This window comes from Dasypus novemcinctus, chromosome 14, assembly GCF_030445035.2.
Source record: "Dasypus novemcinctus isolate mDasNov1 chromosome 14, mDasNov1.1.hap2, whole genome shotgun sequence".
NCBI classification, from domain to species: Eukaryota; Metazoa; Chordata; class Mammalia; order Cingulata; family Dasypodidae; genus Dasypus; species Dasypus novemcinctus.
This window is the reverse complement of record NC_080686.1, coordinates 60614937-60636110: the sequence shown is the minus strand read 5'-3', so window position 1 is coordinate 60636110 and position 21174 is coordinate 60614937. Positions and strand designations below refer to the sequence as shown.

General features: G+C 40.2%; 1 protein-coding gene across 2 annotated transcripts in view; it reads right to left on the bottom strand.

Moving 5' to 3' along the window:
• The window catches only part of ERICH5 (glutamate rich 5), a 55248-nt gene that overhangs the window by 8426 nt on the left and 25648 nt on the right, over positions 1–21174 (bottom strand). The window contains exon 1 of one of the 2 annotated variants that reach the window (XM_012526260.4): positions 15936–16101. The exons of the other annotated variant lie outside the window; for it this stretch is intronic. Within the exon in view, the coding sequence (XP_012381714.2) occupies positions 15936–15993 (58 nt within the window). The 5' untranslated portion in view covers positions 15994–16101. Of the gene's footprint in view, positions 1–15935; positions 16102–21174 lie in introns of those variants that run through there. 2 annotated transcript variants of the gene reach the window in all.

The window sequence follows — 21174 nt, the reverse complement described above, 5'->3', positions numbered from 1 at the left end:
GGACATACCTTCCCAGGAAAGGAGGGAGAGAGGGACACAGCCTAAAGCGGACTCAAGCTTTTGACTCACAAATTTGGTCTGCTGTGTCCCAGGGCCCTTACAGGCCCAGTGGGGCCGCACCATTGTTTGCCTTGGGAGCCAGCAAGGGGATAAAGATATACGACCCTCCCAATCTCCTTCTCTACTAACCAGGACTGATTGTTGAGGACTGAGAGTGGAAATACTTCCTAGCCGGGAAAAGGAAGGGGGCTGCCAGAGAAGGCTGTAGGACTGTCTCTGAAAAAGTTTGAATTACAAGGCTCCTAGCCACCAGACCGGAAGCTCTATCACATTGATCCCGTCTGTGCTACAACAAATACACTCTGACCAGGCATTGAACTGAGAGCTGCTAAAGAGCACCATCCCACTGGCAACCAAGGAAGTACATGCAAGAAAATTAAAAATAAGTAGGAGAGGCTTTTTCTGCCTCTATAGCCTCCCTCCCCAAGGCCCTAGGAAGTGAGTCTGCAACCAATTATTGGGTCCAGTGCCCAGTTTTGAGCAACTAGCAGGGACAATACTAATGATCCAGGATGAGCCAAGAATTAAAGAGCAGTGATAACACACAGCCTCTTACCACTAAATCCCTATAAAAGAAAATGAAATTGCGCATCTGAGTAAACTACATCCTAATCAGATGCCTAGACATCAGCAAAAAATTATGAGCCATACCAAAAAAAATAGAAGATATAGACCAAGAAAATGAATATACCAAAGCCCCAGAAGAGAAGCAGAATTTGAAAGAATTGATCAGCGAGATACACACAAATTTCCAAAATCAAATTAATGAATTGAAAGACAATATGGTTAAAAAGATAAATGACATCAAGAAGACACTGAACAAGTGCAAGGAAGAATTTGAAATCCTGAACAGAAAAGTAACAGAGCTCATGAGAATGAAAGATACAATAGGTGAGGGACGCGGACTTGGCCCAGTGGTTAGGGTGTCCGTTCACCACATGGGAGGTCTGCGGTTCAAACCCCGGGCCTCCTTGACCCTCGTGGAGTTGGCCCACGTGCAGTGCTGATGCATGCAAGGAGTGCCATGCCACGCTGGGGTGTCCCCACGTAGGGGAGCCCCACGCACAAGGAGTGAGTCCTGTAAGGAGAGCCGCTCAGCACGAAAGAAAGTTCAGCCTGCCCAGGAATGGTGCTGCACACACAGAGAGCTGACACAACAAGATGACACAACAAAAAGAAACACAGATTCCTGTGCCGCTGACAACAACAGAAGCAGACAAAGAACACACAGCAAATAGACATAGAGAACAGACAACTGGGGTGGGGGAGAAGGGGAGAGAAATAAACAAATCTTTAACAAAAAAAAAGATGATGCAACAAAAAGAAACACAGATTCCCAGTGCCACTGATAAGGATAGAAATGGTCACAGAAGAACATACAGCGCATTGACAAAGAGAGCAGACAACTGGGGGGTAGGAGGGAAGGGGAGAGAAATAAATAAAAAATAAATCTTTTTTAAAAAAAAAGCTACAGTAGATGAGATCAAAAACAGATTAGAGGCATACAAGAGAAAACTCAAAATGACAGAAGAAAGAATAAGTGATACAGAAATTAAAGAGAAATTGGAAAAAAGAAGTGAGAGAGAAAAGAATAGAAAAAATTGACCAGGGGCTCAGAGAGTTGAATGACAACATGAAATACAACAACATACATGTCATGGGAGTTCCAGAAAGAGAAGAGAAGGGAAAATGGGCAGAAAAAGTATTTGAGGAAATAATAGCTGAAAATTTCCCAACTCTCATGAAAGAAATGAACTTACATGTCCAAGAAGCGCACTGTACTCCAATCAGAAAAAATACAAATAGACCTACTCCAAGACACATACTACTCAAAATGTTAAGTGTCAAAGATAAAGAAAAAATTCTGAGAGAAGCAAGGGAGACGCAAACCATCACATACAAGGGATGCCCAGTGAGACTTAGTATGGATTTCATTCAGAAACCATGGAGGCAAGAACACAGTGGTATGACTCAATTAGGATACTGAAAGAGAAAAACTGCCATCTGAGAATTGTTTATCCAGGAAAATTGTCAAATATGAAGGCGATTATAAAATATTCACAAACAAACACTAAAAGAGTTTGCAAAAAAGAATCCACCTTTGCAGGAAATATTAAAGAAAGCCTTAGAACCCGAAAGAAAAAGACAGAAGAGATGCCTGAAGGAGAATACAGAAGAAAGAATAGCAGAAAGGATAACCCAAAGAGTAAGAAGACAGACAAAAATATGATATGACATATGAAAACCAAAGACTAAAATAGTGGAAGTAAACAGTGCATTTATAGTAGTATCACTGAATGTGAATGCATTAAACTCCCCAATCAAAAGATACAGGCTGACAGAATGGATTAAAAAAACAGGAGCCATCTATATGCTGCTTACAAGAAACTCACCTTTTTGTGTTATCCATGTATCTTTAAAAAAAAAAAAGATAATATAAAAAACAGGAAAAAAACAAAAAAGAAACTCTCCTTAGGGAAATGGTTGTGGCTCAAGTGAAATGGTTGTGGCTCAAGTGACTGGGCTCCCATCTACCATACAGGAGGTCCAGGGTTCGATTTCCAGGGCCTCCTGGGTGAAGACAAGCTGGCCCAAGCAGAGAGCTGGCCCACACAGGACTGCTGGCCCTCACAGAGTACTGGCCCACGCAGGAGTGCTGGTCTGCACAGAGTGCTGGCCCATGCAGAGAGCTGGCGCAGAAAGATGATGCAAAAAAGAGAGAGGAGAGATGATAAGAAATAGCAAACCAGGGAACTGAGGTGGCACAAGAGATTGAGCACCTGTCTCCCACTCCAGAAGGTCCCAGGATCAGTTCCTGGTGCCGTATAAAGAGAAGACAAGGAGACAAAGAAGAACACACAGAAAATGGACACAGAGAACAGACAGCAAGCACAAACAATGAGGGGGGTAGAATAAATAAATAAATCTTGGGGAAAAAAAAGAAAGAAAGAAACTCACTTTAGATGGAGGGATACAAACCAGCTGCAAGTGAAAGGTTGGAAAAAGATACTCCGTGTACGTACTAACCAAAAAGAGCAGGGGTAGCTATATTATATCAGACAAAACAGACTTTAAATGCAAAAAAAGTTTTAAGAGATACAGCAGGCCATTATATATTAATAAAAGGGACAATCCACCAGGAAGATGTGAGTCATGAACATCTATGCACCTACCCAGGGTGCCCCAAAATACATTAGACAAACTCTTGAGAAAACTGAAGGGAGAATTAGACATCTCCACAATAACTGTTGGAGACTTCAACACCCCCCTCACATCATTAGACAGAACAACTAGATAAAAGATCAAAAAGGAAACAGAGAACTTGAACAATATGATAAACAAGTTAGACCTAACATATATACAGAACACTGCAACCAAACTCAGTGGGTTATATGTTCTTCTCAAGTGCCCATGGATCTTTCTCCAGGAGAGACCATATGTTAGGGCACAATGCAGTTCTCAATAAATATAAAAAGACTGAAATTATACAAAGCACCTTCTCAGAACATAATGGAATAAAACTGGAAATCAACAATAGACAGGAAAAAAGTAAATTTGGAAATGTGTGAAAGCTGAACAACACACTACTAAATAATCAGTGGATCAAAAAAGAAATTGCAAGTGAAATTAGTAAATATATTGAGACAAATGAAAATTAGAACACAACCTATCAAAACTTATGGGATTCAGTGAAGGCACTCTTGAGAGGAAAATGTATAGCCCTAAATGCCTATATTAAAAAAGAAGAAAGAGCTAAACTATAAGATTTAACTAAACAACTAGAGAAACTAGAAAAGGAACAGCAAACCAATCCCAAAGCAAAGCAGAAGGGAAGAAATAATAAAGATTAGAGCAGAAATAAATGACACTGAGAACAAAAAAAATCAGAGAAAATCAACAAAGCCAAAGCTGATTCTTTGAAAAGATCAATAAAATTGGCAAACCCCTAGCTAGACTAACAAAGGAAAAAAAAAAAAGAAGATGCAAATAAATACAATCAGAAATGAAAGGGGGGAAGTTACAACTGACCCGAGAGAAATAAAAAGAATCATGAGAGGCTATTATGAGAAATCCTAGGTTGTCAACAAACTAGACAACCTAGATGAAATGGACAAATTCCTAGAAATACACGAACAACCTACACTGATCCTACAAGAAAGACAAGAACTTAACAAACCAATCACATTTAAAGAGATTGAATCTATCATCAAAAATCTCCCAGCAAAGAAAAGTCCAGGACCAGATGGCTTCACAAGTGAATTCCACCAAGCATTTTGAAAAGAATTAACACCACATCAATCCTGTTGAAACTCTTCTAAAAAAACTGAAGAGAAGGGAAAATTACTCAACACATTTTATGAAACCAACATCACCCTAATACCAAAGCCAGATAAAGGTACTACAAGAAAAGAAAATTACAGACCAATCTCTTTAATGAACATAGATGTAGAAATTCTCAACAAAATACTAGCAAAACGAATCCAATAACATATCAAAAGACTTATACATCATGACCAAGTGGGATTTATTCTTAGTATGCAAGGCTGGTTCATTTGGAAGGAAACATGCACCTGAATAGCCAAAAGCATTCTAATAAAGAAGAGTGACATGGGAGGAATTTCACTGCCTGACCTTGAAAAATAGGACAAAACTACCGTGGTCAAAACAGCATGGTACTGGCATAAAGACAGACTCATCAATCAGTGGAACAGAACTGAGAATCCAAAATAAACCCTCACCTATACAGTCAACTGGTTTTTGACAAACCTACCAAGTTAATGGGTTTTTTTCCACAAATACAAGAATTAGTTCAATCAGAATATGAATTACATTTTAAAATATTACATATTATCATGGTTGAACTCTCTGGATTTTATGTTTACATTTCTCTACTGATAACTAACAGTCTCTTCAACAAATGGTACTGGGAGAACTGGATATCTATAACCAAAAGAATGAAGGAGAACCCCATCCCACTCTCCATGTAAGAATCAACTCGAAATGAACCAAAGACCTAAATATAAAAGCCAGAACCATAAAACTGCTAGAAGAAAATATAGGGAAACATCTTCAAGACCTTGTGGTAGGTGGTGGTTTCTTGGACCTTACCCCCAAAGCATGTGCAACAAAAGAAAAAAATAGATAAATGGGACCTCCTCAAAATTAAACACTTTTGTACCTCACAGTACCACATCAAAAGGGTGAAAAGGCAGTGGACTCAATGGGAGAAAATATTTGGAAATCACATATCCAATAAGAGTTTAATATCCAGGATATATAAAAAGAAGTTACAACTCTGTTTAACAATAAAAAGACAAACAACCCAATTAAAAAATGGGCAAAAGACTTGAATAGACATTTGTCCAAAGAAGAAATACAAAGGCAAAAAAAAAAAAAAAAAAGAAGAAATGCTCCACGTCATTATTAGGGTAATGCAAATGAAAACTACAATGAGATATCATTTCACACCTATCAGAATGGCCACTATTAAAAAGTCAGAGAACTACAAGTGTCGGAGAGGATGTGGAGGGATAGGAACACTTATTCACTATTGGTGGGAATGCAGAATGGTACAGCCACTGTGGAGGACTGTTTGGCAGTTCCTAAAGAAGTTGAATATAGAGTTACCACGTGACCCTGCAATACCACTACCAGGTGTATACCCAGAAGAACTGAGAGCAGTGACACAAACAGTCATCTGCACGCTGATGTTCATAGCAGCACTATACACAATTGCCAAAAGTTGAAAACAACCCAGGTGTCCATCAACCAAAAGTGGATAAACAAACTGCAGTCTATTTACACAATGGAATATTATGCAGCTGTAAGAAGAAATGAAGGTCTGAGGCATATGACAACATGGATTAACCTGGAACAACATGGATGAATTATGTTGAGCAAAGCAACCAGACACAAAAGGACAAATACTGTATGATTGCATTACTATGAACCAAATACATTGTATAACATATTGCAGGATTAAAATAAAAAATTTATAAGTATCCAGTACATTTAATTGAGAAATGGATGTTTTTATTCAACTGTGTTTTCTTTTTAGTTTTTAATTGTTTATATTTTCAATTATTAAATGTACTAAATAAAGTTAAAAAAGAAAAAAGTGGAAAACAAATGGCTGTTCCCAATCATCTCTCTAAATACAACGATAAAGTCTACAACTTCCACTAAAACTTTCATTCTGGCACCAGATTTTATGGCTTCTGGAAAGTTCTTAAACTAGAGTTGCTAAACAAAGTGCAGTTTTCCCATCTCTTTGACCTCCTCTCCCTTCCCTTCCGCAGGAGCAGACACTCCAGTCTGCTCTGATGGTGGGCGAACTCTGACTCCACCCTTTATTTAACTATGTGGCCCAGACAAAAATTTCCTAGCCCCTCCGGACCTCAGTTCCTCTGTAAAATGAAGCATGTCTTGAATGCTTGTTCAAATTTATTGCGACCACGATGTTTGTAAATTGTCCAACATGAGAACATACTTAATAAGCAAGGACTGCACAGGGACGCCAAGTGGAAGGAGTAACAGGGGCTGAACTCCAGCCTGGGAACACCTGCCAGGCGTTGGAGGAGGGTATATATTTTTTTTATTTCACAAGGGCCTCCTATGGGCTATCAGTTGTCCTGTTATTAAATTATGGCTAAATAAGCAACAGAAAGAATGAACCACAATATTAAAAGGCCTTCAAAGTGCTCCCCTAATGACTATAAAGTTGTAATGGTATATTGTTTCCATGATAATCTTACAACATGACTATCTATAGATAATGGAGTAATATTCATAATGTTATCAATGATTTGAATAAACTTGACTGGCATTAATAAAGGCCACTGGTAGCTTTTACATAAAGAAATAGCTTATTCTCTTTGCTGACTTGGATTTAATCTATTCATCAAGCATTCATGTGCCAGCTCTGGGCTGGACACGGGGGTCACAGTAGTTAACAAAGATCTGGTCCCTGCTCTCCTAGAGCTCACCATCTGCAGGGAAATTCAAATCATAGTCACTAACCTTATTAAGTACAACTTGGTATCTATGTGCTAACAGGACCCCAAGACCTTCACATGCTCTGTTCACATGGTTTTGTGACTCCCCAGCATACTACCTTGAATTGAAAGAAGGTACAGCACCATTTCTTCTTGCCCTCTAATCTGAAATTCAGCAATATTTTTTTGTCCACAAACAGGAGACATTCTATGTCTAACCTGCATTATTATGTATTCAATATTGTGGACAGCTGCAGAATGTCCATATCTGAAGTTGTTTAAAGACTTGTGTTTTCTGAACCCTACATTTAATTAAATTACACACTTCTCTGGGTTTAATCCTTTGGTGCTCATTATCTCTCTGGATTCTGTTATAAATTGATCCATTCACTAATTTGTTGTGACAGCTAAACTATTAGAGCTTTTGTTGTAAGCATGGGTGTGATAGGCACACAAAGACACTCAACACTAGGCAACATTACAGAAGGGATTAGAACTAGAGCTAACATGCCTGGAATTCACATTACGGTGGAAGCTTTTCAAAACAATTTATTACCCTAATCAGAAATAAAAAGGTGCTGCCCCATCAGGAAAAACCCTTGAGGTCAGTGTTTCCTACTCCATGGGCTAGGATATATCAGACATCCCAAGGACCTCTCTGGCCTACCTGCTGGGTTTTCTAGAGAAGTAACCAGAAAGAGACATCCTGGTATCTTCCCTTGCTGCTACCATTTCTAGGTTCTTCTAGCTTTTGAGCTGTGAGCACCAGGGTTGTAACAAGTCAGCTCCAAGGGAAGAGTTCACTCATCATTCTTCTTCTAATCTTATTATGTTTTCACATCAGTTTCTGGCTATCCTTTATCCCTCCATCTAACAAATATTTATGGAGCTACCAGACAAACTATACTAGATGCTTTTGCAGTTTGCCAACATCAAAGAGCGTAAAAACACAGTCCATTATAACATGGTACAAACACTAATGCCCAAGGGTGCATTCTGACAGTGGGTAGAACTAATGGGACACTCACTTTAAAAACTGATGAACTTATACAATATTCCATGTAACTGAAGTATAAGATCATCAGCCAAAAAAATTCAGACGAATTTTCTTTTTTAATAGAACTATCTAAAGTATAATTCTAAAGTTAGTTTTGACCACCACAAAGTAAATGTGATGAAGTTGAATCTAATACTGAAAGTTAACTATATTAACACAAGAACCCATAGTTGGAACAATACTTTTGGAATACTTAATGAGCTCTCATCGAAATGTTGGGGCTATTACCTAGAGGAAAAGCTGATATTTAAGAGCTACAGAGCCTTGTTTCAAGCCATGACCATTAGATGCCTCATTTAAATATGCTTTCCAATTTTACTTTTTTTATTTCAGACTCTTGGAAGATAAACTCTTATTTCAAAATGCCATTGTAAAAAAAAATACCATTGCACAAAACATCATTTTTTATATTATTAACAGTATTTGCCACTGACTAAGACAGTTCATTGATTGATGTTCATTATTGGCACATAGAGACCTAGCATTTGGGTAGAAACCCATTCCATCCAATCAAAGCCACCTCCACTGAATAAGGAAGAGAGGAAGGAAAGTGAAGATTAGGTCTCTGGTAGATACAAATTTTGACACTTAGTCAACCTAGCCAGGCCTCACACAATAAGCTTCCCTCAGAATTTTGTGAACTTTGTGCGAGACACTGTTTTGAAAGCTTTATGTGGATTATCTCATTCAATTTTTCCAATCACCCTACAAGGTAGGTCTATTATCCCCATTGTACAGTTATGAGAACCTCTGTCTAGGAAGGGGGCACTGCTTATGAGTTGCAGAGCTCAGCTTTGAGTCCCAAGGACATTAGATTCAACTCTTCTAAGATTTAGATTATTTAAGACCTTGCTACTCAAAGAGTGGTCCCAGAACCCACACCATCTTTTCTCCATCTACTTCCAGCAACCACACCTTGTTTCCGTGCACACCAATATTGTCTGACTTATTTCACCAACCTTCTTCATAAAGTCTAATTCCTATGGGTTTTCTCTGTTAATGTGGGTTTTTTTTTTTCAATCTCCATCCTTAAAGGCAAAACTCTCACACCCTTGAATATATATAAGAGAATGAACTCCAGAGACTGAAAGCAATTTCCATCCCCAGGACATGTAGCTTAGGTACTCTCAAGAGAGTAACAGCCAGTTGAAGAGTTACACCCTGGTATTTCACTTTAAAAAAAAAATCACCACATAGTAATACCTACACTTTACACGCCAGGATTTGAAACCTTGCCAAGTCTGATGCTTTTTATCACTTTGGCTGAGACTTTCAGTAATTCCCACAAGTATTTGATTTTTTTTCCTAATGATGTAAAACATTAACACAGAGGCGAAACCGTACACATGAGCTTACAGCTTCATGACTTCACAGTACATAATAAAGCTTTGTTTTACTGTGTTGACCTTTTCCTGCAGGACTAGACCTTTTCATAGCCTAACACTCTTTTCCCAAGCCCAATGGCTATTCCTTAAGCCTTGATTCCTACTCCATCTCTGCTTACCCTCCTGAGTCCCCATCTCTATCAATCCATCCATTTACCCATCCATCCGCTCAACAGATACTTACTGCATTTTTCCTGTGTGTGAGGTCACATCACAAACCCCTGGCAGAACCGGGACTAGATCCGGGTAGAACTGGAGTTTGTGAAAAGAACATGTACTTTGGAATCAGATTCACTTGGGCTTGAATCCCGGCTCCATCAGTTACTAGCCCTGAGACCTTGGACAAATTATTTAACTTCACTCAGCTTCAGTTTTCTAGCTGTATGTGATGACATTAATGTTTGCTTTATAAGGCTATATTGTGGGGATTAAACAAGATCATGGGCTAAAGTAACTGGAACCAAGCAGGTGCTCGCTACCCGGCCTCTCCTGACGCCTGTTCCTTGCCCATGTTTTGCTACAGCTGCAGTGAAGTCTGTAAGTCTTGAGTTTTAGGAAGAGATTTATTTATTTTATTATTGATGAGAGTGTAAATTGCTACAGCCCTTATGTAAGGCATTTAGACAGTTATCTATCAAAAGTTTAAGTGCACATACAATTTGAGCAGTAATGCCACCTCTGGGAAATCAGCCTACATACATGTTTCCACACAAGCAAAATGACATATGCGCAAAGGAATCCATTGCAGGTGTAAAAAAAGGAGGAAGACACTCTCTACACAGCAATAGGGAAAGGTCTTCCTATTGCTATGAAAAAAAAACAAGATGAAGAACATTGTGCATAGTATACTACATTTTATGAAGAAAAATGGGAGATGAGAATAATATTTGTAATGCATAAAGAAACTGGAAGAATATAATTTTTTAAAGTCCACTAATAATAGTGTTTATCCATGAAACTAAGCAGGTGGGGGGAAGATGGATTGGGAGGAGTACTTTTCACTATATGCATTTTTCAAATATTCTCAAATCTTTCTCAACCATGTAAATATGTTACCTATTCCAAAAGTTAAATTAAAAATGCCTTTCTTGCCATCCACAAACATACAAAGTTCAAATTCAAACTGTCCAATTCTTCTGGAAAAAAAAGCCTCTGTCCTCACACCTATCAGGGCATTTAGTAAAACCTATTGTGCCTCTACCACTTACCCATGTTGTTCTACTGGATAATTACTTACAACAATAGGCTAAGTCTCCACTGCTGCCCCTCTCCCACCCCCCAGTCAGTCTTCTTTGGGGGTCATGGAAAGAAGCTAGTGGGGATTCAGAGTGTCTGATGGACCAGATCAAGGTCTCCATATGATCGATAATTAGATCGAGTTTATGGTATACTTACATTCCATTTTAATTAGCTGTGTGTGATACCACTCCTACCACAAAGATTTGCAGAGCAATTTCTGTGTACCATGCTCTAGAGCAGGCACAGAAACACAAGACTAGTCCGGCTTAAAAGAAAAAAATACCACCTATAATATCTGTAAACAGGAAAAGCCTATTAAAATTAATTTTGAGTCAGTGATTTTTTTTATTCTATTACAAGGGAAAATTATTCCCCTAATTAAGACTAAACTGTGCCTGTGTGAAAATATTGGCTGAGGCCTGTAGGTATCCCCCAGTACAAAGGACAATTCATAACTGCATGAAATTCAAGCCTCATCCTTTTGCCTAGGCGGCTAGTGGAAGTTCAGGTTAGAACAAACCAGCGATTATAGCTGTCAGTGGAAGTGTACACATTAACCTAGCAATGAATTTGTCAATAATTACCATCTATTTACTTTGTCCATGTTGGTTCTTAAGCTGTAAAATCTGAGGAGAAAGTCTGCCAGAAATGGTTGGCATTCATATTAGCAAGGAAGGGGGCACTTGGCGAGACACGACAGCAACAGCTGGCAGCCCTGGGAGGAGGAGTCCGATGCACCACCTCTGTCTAGAGACCTCTGGGTACATTAAAGCCTGTGAAATCAACAAAACCTTTGTGTTCCATCAGCCCGTCAGGGCACTGATAAAAACAGAAATTGCCCTAATAATTAGAACTTGCTTCCACAAACACAAGAAATTCCAAGCTCAATCTGTCCAACTTGTCCATTTGTCTGTCTCCTTGGAAAGAAAAGGCATTTAGTAAATAGCTATGTGTGACTACTGTGTGCCAGTGAGTAGCACTGGATAATTATTTTCAAACCTAAGGCCAGTCTCTACCTCTGCTCCCACCCTCTCCCCAGTCAGTCTTCTTTGGGGGTGATGGACAGAAGCTTGAGTGGGATTCAGAACATCTGAAGGGCCAGAGCAAACATCTTCACATGATTTGTAAAACAGATTATTCCTTCTCAATCTACTGTCTACCTGACCAGTGGCTATCTGATTTAAATTTGAACGTAGAAAATAAGTACCTTCATAACTTAGTACTAGAGAATTTTAGAGCTGTAAGCAATTTTAGAGATAATCTAGTACAGTCCCATTATTTTATGATTCTTTCGCCTGCAGGCTAATACTGTATCATGTACCACAGTTCTTGCACCAGTTAAAGAAAATTCAGTATCCATGTCTACATAAAATACCATGACTTTAAAATGCTGTTTGACCTAAAGTAAGGGGGAAATGGAAAGGAGAAATGAGTTTATATGGCTACGAGTTTCTAAAAAAGAGTCTGGAGGCTGGCAGAAGGTTTGCCCTCATGCACAACTGAGCAGAGTCAGAGAGACAGATAAAGCAGATACAACCCCCAGATATTGGTTCCTTTGAGGGCTAAAGAGACCCATGGGAGTTATGGTCATGGCCGATGGGGTTAACTACCAGGGCAGATGGCCCCTCTTTGGAAATGGTGTTTATGTGTGATGAATCTGGACTCAGATGGGATCTCCCTTCATAAGACTTTCATGCTAATGTGCTGGAGGTGCAGTTAATGTTGGGGTTTAAGATATATTTAGGGGATTTGAATCTCTGGACTGACAATGTGATAGCCAGATCCTGAGCCTCAACAGACTCCAGCACCTACATTCTGATTTATTGGACTTACCACACTCAGCTAAGATGGAGGTGAAGAAGGACAACCACCACACCATGGAGCCTAGAGTGATTACAACTGAAAATGGGAGGATTGCATCCAGCATCCAGGTGGAATCTGAGCCTCCTCTTGACATAAAGGTGCAATGGACACAACCAATCCAGTGTCCACATAGAAGAGGTGGCATTGGATTGGGAAAAGTGGACATAATGGACAAAGGGTATGGGGAAAGGCAGGAAGAGATGAGAGGTGGAGGCGTCTTCGGGACATGGAGCTGCCCTGGATGGTGCTTCAGAGGTAATCACCGGACATTGTAAATCCTCACAGGGCCTACATGATGGAATAGAGGAGAGTATGGGCCATGATGTGAACCAATGTATATGAGGTGCAGAGGTGCCCAAAGATGTACTTACCAAATCCAATGGATGTGTCATGATGATGGGAACGAGTGTTGTTGGGGGGGGGGGAGAGGGGAGGTGGGGGGGTGGGGTTGAATGGGACCTCACATATATATTTTTAATGTAATATTATTACAAAGTCAATAAAAAATTAAAAAATTAAAAAAATAAAAATAAAAATAAATAAATAAAAAAAAGAAAATTCAGGATGGTGGAACTGTAAACACATCCAATCTACAGGCTAATTCATGTATTTTTGCTACAACCCATGGAGTTCCAAGGTTCATATGAAGAATTTAAAGGAATCTATTATGATATGAAGATTATATTACAACTCAACAATACAACAAAATGTGGTCAATAAATGGGAGGTTTGAGATTTTATTCAACAAGACAAAAAGAGTTTATTTATAGCTCTATGGGAAGACACTGGAACTTTCTCTACAACTCTCCAAGACTGCTTAAAGGTTAAGGTTAATTGTCCATCAAATATTCCTAGTTAAAATTCAGAAGCAAATATAAACTTCATGTTTCACTTTTATTTAGGGATTAAATATTCCTTATATTTGTTTTGTTATATACATAGTGGGTGACCACCTCTAATGGAGATCCAGAGTGATCTGAGGGAAAAACAGATTTAAATCTAGTTATCAGAAGCTGGTTTAAGCAATAAGTACCATTAAGATCTGGGTTCAAACCCAGCTCTGACTCTTAGGAGCCCTGTGATCATGGGGAAATTATTTACTCTTATCTGTAGATAGGGATAACCATAATATTTAGTCATTGCTTTGTCATAAGGATTAAATGAAGTAAGTCATTTGTTGAATAAGTAATTATTCAATAAATAATTACTGGGTCCAATGTATGTCAAGCACTATTAGACACTGGGGGTACAGTAAATAGATGCATGTAAAGGGCACTGAGTAAACCTGGACTGTTCTTATCTAAAAGCACATACACACCAGGTTGGGGTTCATAGACAGGATTTAAAGAAGTTTTAAGCTGCACAAACAGGAATGAATTATTTATCAGGCCTCCAAGATCATGGAGTTGAAATGTGGACAAACATGCAATCGTATCCTGTTACAAGAGAGTATTGTCTGATCAAGGATCAGAAGCAAAATACACTTGTTGATTGATCCAATATGTGTATTGAGCAGTACATGCAGCAAATGTAATTTTCTATGCACTAATACTGGTTGTAAGGCATATTAGTATTTCTTCCAGAACAATATCTGTGAAAACTTGGAACAGCAATAAAGGCATGAACAATGACAACAACAAAATATGAAAGAGTATGAATCATGTTAATGGGCATTAATATTGATGATAAAACATTTTAAACACGGTTATTTTTAAATTATTTTATTCTATAATATTCTATTATCTACTATGTTATTATTCCTATTCTACCTACAGATTCTTTTGCCCCCTCCCCAAGTGAATTCCCTGATATGAATATATTCATCAGTTTTAAATCTAGAGTGATGATTTACAGTGGTACTTTTAAAACCAGCAGGCTTCTCCCAGGATATCTGGGGTATGGCAGGGGATAAGAGAAGCCTAGATAATGTGGCATATCCTCCTGACGTATCAGTTAGTCCTTGGCTTTTCATATTGAGACCAAGTAGGATATATTATGGAACACAATGCAAAATCCACCTGATTTCAGAAAGTGCAACATGAAACATTGAAGTAACTGCTGCTTGCACTGATCTCTGCAGAGCGTTCTGGGGAGTCACAGGCCCTCTCTTCCGAGGAAAGGTTAGCAAGCACTGTACTTCAGGAATGATTTTTCCCCCATTTTTTCCACCTTATCAGTGACAGAGGGTTTTGAATCACTTTTACACGTGGTTTTAATTTTCTGCCTATTTCCTAACTTTTTATTGTTTTCTGCTAACTAGGGAAGCTAGAAACGAATTATCATACACCATAAATTAACTACCACACAACAGTATTTCTGACTAGAACATGGTGGTTGAACTTTGAAACAGCATTCAGAAAACCCTGTGCTCTGTGCTACAAAATCAGAGAGGAAGACATTTCTGTGTTATTGGAGTAACTGTCAGAGTGCTAAGAGAAGAACTGTGAAAAGCAATGAACTACAGAAGCATATTTCCCCTGAAGTTAGCCTGGAAGAAGACTGTAAATTAGCTTGAAGGAATGTGCTTAAACTCCAAGGCTTTGTCCGAAATGTCAGCCATTCAAAATATAAGACATCTACTCTAAAACTCATTCTCCATTGCATTAATATCTTATTTTTTCCACAGTACTTATCGCTGTCGGATATTAACATTTGTTTAACTTGTTTATGGTCTGTCTCTTGCACCCCCATCCCCCAAAAGTGAGGTCCCCAGTGTCTCCGGCATTTAGCTAAGCGTCGAGTTCAAAATATACTTGTTGAATTTCTTTACAAGATTCAGTGATGACCTTTTTTTATCACACACATATTCAAGAAATACATAAACTGAGAATACGGGTAAGTGTTTGACCTCTCAAAGCGCAGGAACCTATCTGATGGCGTGAAGGGCGGTCTGTACTGGGTATCTTTCGCGATTTCCCAAGCTCAAACGCGGACCCGAGGGCAAGGGGGAGGTCTAGTTAGAGAAACGGGTATCACGACCAGAAACTAATGGTTTCGAGTGAGTTTTCAGCTTTATAATCTGATATGTCGTCTTTTAGGCGGTTATATAGGACTAACCCTGTTGGGGATTTAACTTCAGTTCTCTGCGATTATGTCAGTAGGTCGCGTAACCCCAGGTCGGGCAGGTCCCGCAGCGTGGGCGGGAAGCCCGAGCCGCACCGGGTGTCAGCACGCGCAGCGCCGCTCCAGCTTTCGCGAGCGGGTCGCGCTTGGCTCAGGGTTAGCCTCCCATCCACCCCCGAGGGGAGGCGCCAACACGAGTCGCACCTTCGGGACCCCCAGGGAGTGAGCGGACCCGAATCCCGGGGCTTTGGCGGGGCTGGGTCCCCTGCTCACCGCTGCGGAACCTGCTGGCGTCGCCGGCCTTGTGTAGGGCACTGCTGGAGCAGCCCATCGCAGCCGCGGAGAGGGGCTCCCGGCGGGCGAGCGCAGCTACCTGTCGGGGCCCGGGGAGTGCCCGCCACCTAGCCGGGATCCCGCGCGAACTGCACCCGGAGCCGACGAAGTTCCTCCAACTCTCCCCGCAGGCGCCCCCCCCCCCCCCCCCCCGCGCAGAGCGCACGCGCACGGCGGGGCGCGGGGCGGGGGTGCGCACCTGGAGAGGGCAGGGAACCGGGTGGTGGGAGAAGGAGCTAGAGAGGAGAGGAGGAGAATTGGAGGGCGAGGAGGCAGGACAGAAAAGGGACAGGTAGAACGAAGGGCCCCGTGGAGAGAAGGTGGAGGGTATGGTAAACGTGCCCGAAACAGGGATAGAGAGGGAGGTCTGGGGGCAAGGGCAGAGGGTTGGGCAGAATCCGCACAGAGCCGCAGGGCAGGGGAGGAGAGGCCTTCGTAGCCATTGGCAATTGAGTGGTAGGCTAGTTTTGCCATGAAGGTTTTATTCTCTTACATAACTGTGGTAAAATTGCCACAAGGAAGTTTAACATTTATCTATTTCTGTTATTTAACCCGCCGTCCATATTCAGCTTTTTTCTATTGTAAATTTATATACGTGTGTGTGTACTACTTTCTGCCCAGAAGCCAATCCAGAACCACACATTGCATTTAGTTGCCTTGCCTCTTTACTTTCCTTTAATCTGGAGCAGTCCTTCAGTCTTTCATGATCTTGCCTTTTTTGTTTGTTTGTTTAACAGGCCATTTATTTTGTAGAACATTTCTTCTAGTTGGTTTTGTCTATTTTTCCTCATGATTGTATTCAGGTGACGACGTTTAGACCGGGATACACAGACGTGGTCTTTGTGCTTATCACCGCTTCCTATCGAGAGGCATATGATGTTAGTTTGCTCTATTATTGGTGATGTTAATTTTGATCACTTAGTTAAGGTAATGTCTGCCAGGTTTTTCCACTGTAAAGTTGTGATTTTACCCTTTGTAGTAATCAGGTAATTTAGAGGGAGATACTCTGAGACTAAGTATCTTGTTTCTCATCAAACTTTTATCTGCTGGTTTTAGCGTTCATTGATATTCTCGCTTAGATCAATTATTATTAGGATGGTTATCAGATGGTGATTTTCTAATCACATTGTTCCTTTTACATTTATTAGTTGGTATTCTACTGTAATGAAGTTTACCTTCATTTATTTATATCCGTAAAGACTCATGAATTCTTACACTATTCAAGGGGCTATATGTTACCATCGTTATTTATTTTTATGCTCAAATTGACTAAAATTTGACTAGCAGAAGGCCCTTTAAGCTAGCTCCAGTGTTTTTTGACATCATTGTTCTTGAGCATTTCCTTACTTTCTGGCAGATAGATAGATGGATAGAAGGAGAATCTTATAACCATGATTTCATACTGTTACTTCCAATTCCAATCAACAATACACACCATAAGGTACATTCCAGTCTTTCCCCTTTCTATATTTTTAATTCCCTTCTCCATCAGTAAGAAACCTGGCTCCGATTATTCCCAATATGTTTAGTCATTTGCTCAATTCTAGAATATACAGAAAGTAGTTTAGAATTGCTAATCCATACCATTGCAGAAAACAAATCTAATAATTAGACTTCAATATAGTTTACAGGTTTTCCTGTCTTTAGATGGAAGGTATATAGTTAAAATACTGTTTAAAAGTTACTTGAGTCCGTTCTCTCCTCCCCATCAGAGTACTTATGTTATTATGTAAGATACGGATAGTTTCATTTGTTCTGTTTGGATTTCAAGTTAGTGTTTCCTTGTTCTTATTTTCATTTTATTTTTGAGTATGGAAAACATTAACATCATTCTAAAGGTAAAAACTGGAGGGGAAAAAAAGTATTCAGAGAAGTGTCTCTTGCCCTAGCCCACAAGTTTTCACTCTAACCCCTGCCAACATCCACTAGCCGTAGGAAATCAAACTCTCTATTTGTTTCTTTTTGCAAAGATAAGCAGACACAAGTATTTTCTTACACAAAAGGCAGCACACTATAAATAATCATTTGTTCCTTCCTTTTTTACATAGCAATATGTTCTGGAAATCACTCCATATCGTGTACTATAAATAATTCGGGAAGCGGATTTGGCTCAATGGATAGAGTGTCCGCCTACCACATGGGAGGTCCAGGGTTCAAACCCAGGGCCTCCTGACCCCTGTGGTAGGCTTGGCCCCTGCGCAGTATTGATGCACACAAGGAGTGCCGTGCCATGCAGGGGTGTCCCCTCCATAGGGGAGCCCCACGTGCAAGGAATGCGCCCTGTAAGGAGAGCTGCCCCACATGAAAAAAGTGCAACCTTCCCAGAAGTGGCGCCACACACACGGAAAGCTGATGCAGCAAGATGATGCAACAAAGAGACACAGATTCCCGGTGCCACTGACAAGAATGCAAATGGATACAGAGAGCAGACAACTCTCTGTGGGAGGGGAGTGAGAAATAAATAAAAAATAAATCTTAAAATAAAATTATTCAATCACTTTTCTACAAATGATTAGATTGTTTCCAGTATTTTCCAATTACAAACAATGCTTCCTTCTTCCCTTTCTCTCTCCTACTTTCTCTCCTTTCTATTTCTCCCTTTCTCTTCCTCTCTACCTTCTCCCTCTCCTTCCTCCTTCTCTTCTCTTTCCTTCCTTCTTTCTCTCCTTTCCTCCTTTCTTTCTTGCTTCCTTTCTTTTTTTCTCCTCTCTCTTTGCTTCCAGCATTCTTTTATGCTCTGAAAAATGAGACTAAATAATAGCTAGTGAAAAAACCATGGCCTAGAGCACTTTAGTATATACTAAAATTTTTGTTACATACCCAATTGTCTTCACCCCCTTCCCTGAGATGGCTCCCTCATCTGTTTGCTTGCTGGAATTTGTTGCTTGTTGTTTGTGCTCGTTGTCTGCTTGGTGTTTGTTTGTCTTCTTTAGGAGGCACCAGGAACCAAACCTGGGACCTCCCATGTGGGAGGCAGTCACTCAATTGCTTGGGCCACATCTGCTCCCTGCTCTTTTGTTGTTGTTCTTTTCAAAGATTTATTTTTTATTTCTCTCCTCTCCCCCCTGCCCTGTGTCTGCTCTCTGTGTCCATTTGCTGTGTGTTCTTCTGTGTCTGATTACATTCTTGTCAGTGGCACCTGGAATTTGTGTCTCTTTTTTGTTGTTTCATCTTGCTGTGTCAGCTCTCCCTGTGTGCGGTGCCACTCCTGGACAGGCTGCACTTTTTTCACATGTGGCGGCTCTCCTTGCAGGGTGCACTTCTTATGCGTGGGGCTCCTCTATGCATGGGACACGCCTGCCTGGCACGGCATTCCTTGCATGCATCAGCACTGTACGTGGGCCAGTTCACCACATGGGTCAGGAGGCACTGGGTTTGAACCCTGGACCTCCTGTATGGTAGGCGGATGCTCTATCAGCTGAACCAAATCCATTTCCCTGCTCTTTTGTTTTTGCTCATTGTCTGCTCGCTGTTTTTTGTTGCTGTTGTCTGCTTGCTGGTTTTTTTTTTAAAGATTGATTTATTTATTCCCCACCCCACCCCGCTCCTGTTGTCTGCTCTCTGTGTCCATTCACTGTGTTCTTCTGTGTGCAGGAACCGAACCTGGGACCTTCTGGAGTGGGAGAGAGGCGATCACTCTCTTACACTATCTCAGCTCCCTGTTCTGCTACGTCTTCTTATTTTCTCTCCTCTGTGTCTCTTATTGCATCATCTTGCTGCGCTAGCTCTCCACATCGACCAGCACTCCTGCGGCATTCCTACATGGGGTGGCATTCCTGTGTGGGCTGGCACTCCATATGGGCCAGCTCACTGTGCAGGCCAGCTTGCTCTCACCAGGAGGCCCTGGGCATCGAACCCTGGACATGTGCACAACTGCTTGAGCCACATCCATTTCCCTGCCTGCTGGTTTTGTTTTGTTTTTGTTTTTTTGCTCTTTTTTCTGGCTCATTTTTTCCCTCATTATCTGCTCATTGTTTTTGCTTTTTGTATTCTCATTGTTTGTCTTCTTTAGAAGGCACCAGAACCCAGGACCTCCCATGTGAGAGGAAGGAGTTCAACCACTTGAGTCACATCCGTTCCCACCCTGAATCATCTTTTATTTCATATTTGTATCTATTTTTGCCTGCTTCTCATCCCCACCTCTTCCATGCCAGACTTAGGGTATTAGTAGGAGATAATGTAGTTATAGAAATATCAAGGGAAGCAGCCATGCTATCATTTGTCATACAGACAAGAAAAACTGATATTTGCTGTTAACATGTACTTGCATTATAAAACAAAATAAAACAAATTTTATTTTAGTATTTAAACTAAGAAATAAATACCGAAAACAGAAAAAGAAGATAAAACAAGGGGAAGGAAACTAGATTATTTGGGGATCATCTGTTTATTTTACTTCTCTAATCCTGTGTTCTGGGAATTTAATTATTTTCATGGTATACAAACAAGTAACCACAAACACAGGATTGTGATTTCAGGTGAATAGACAGCAAAAGATTCTAAATGCTTTTGAGAGTGTATTTTACAAGGACCTTATTTTTATCCAAATGGTATTAAATGCAGAGAACAAATTTTCTCTTATTAGTTTTGCTTCTCCAGCTTTAGTTATCCTATAGTTATTGGCATGATGGAATTATAATTACTAATGTAGAATAACAAAACAACAATTACACAGCACTTTCTAGCTTTAAAAATTATTTCATGGGGAGTATGTCAGCACAGTGGTTGAGTGAGCACCTGCTTCCCATGTGTGAGGTCCTGGGTTCAATCTCTGTGCCTCATCAAAAATATATATATATTTCACATACATTTGGGATTCACAACAGCTTCTTATGGTAGGTAAGGTTGGTATTGTCCTTTCCATTTTACAGATGAGAAGACATTGGCTTAGAGAGGGTCTTTGACAAAGGTAATAATACAGTTAGAAAGCAAGAAATTATTGTAATGACTCCACCATGGGTTTTCCCAAGGACCTGCTTCTAAAATATTTGGTTAACAGCCTAGAGTTCACCATCTACAGACATGTCATAAAAGCTTCAAACAAATTCATTTGCATTGTTATGAAATAAAAAGCATAACCTTGCAAAAATATCTAACAAGACACTCCTGACCCCACTTCTGTGGATCAGCCTGTGAGGGCATGGCCTTGCAGGAGAATATCAAATAAATAATTCCTGCC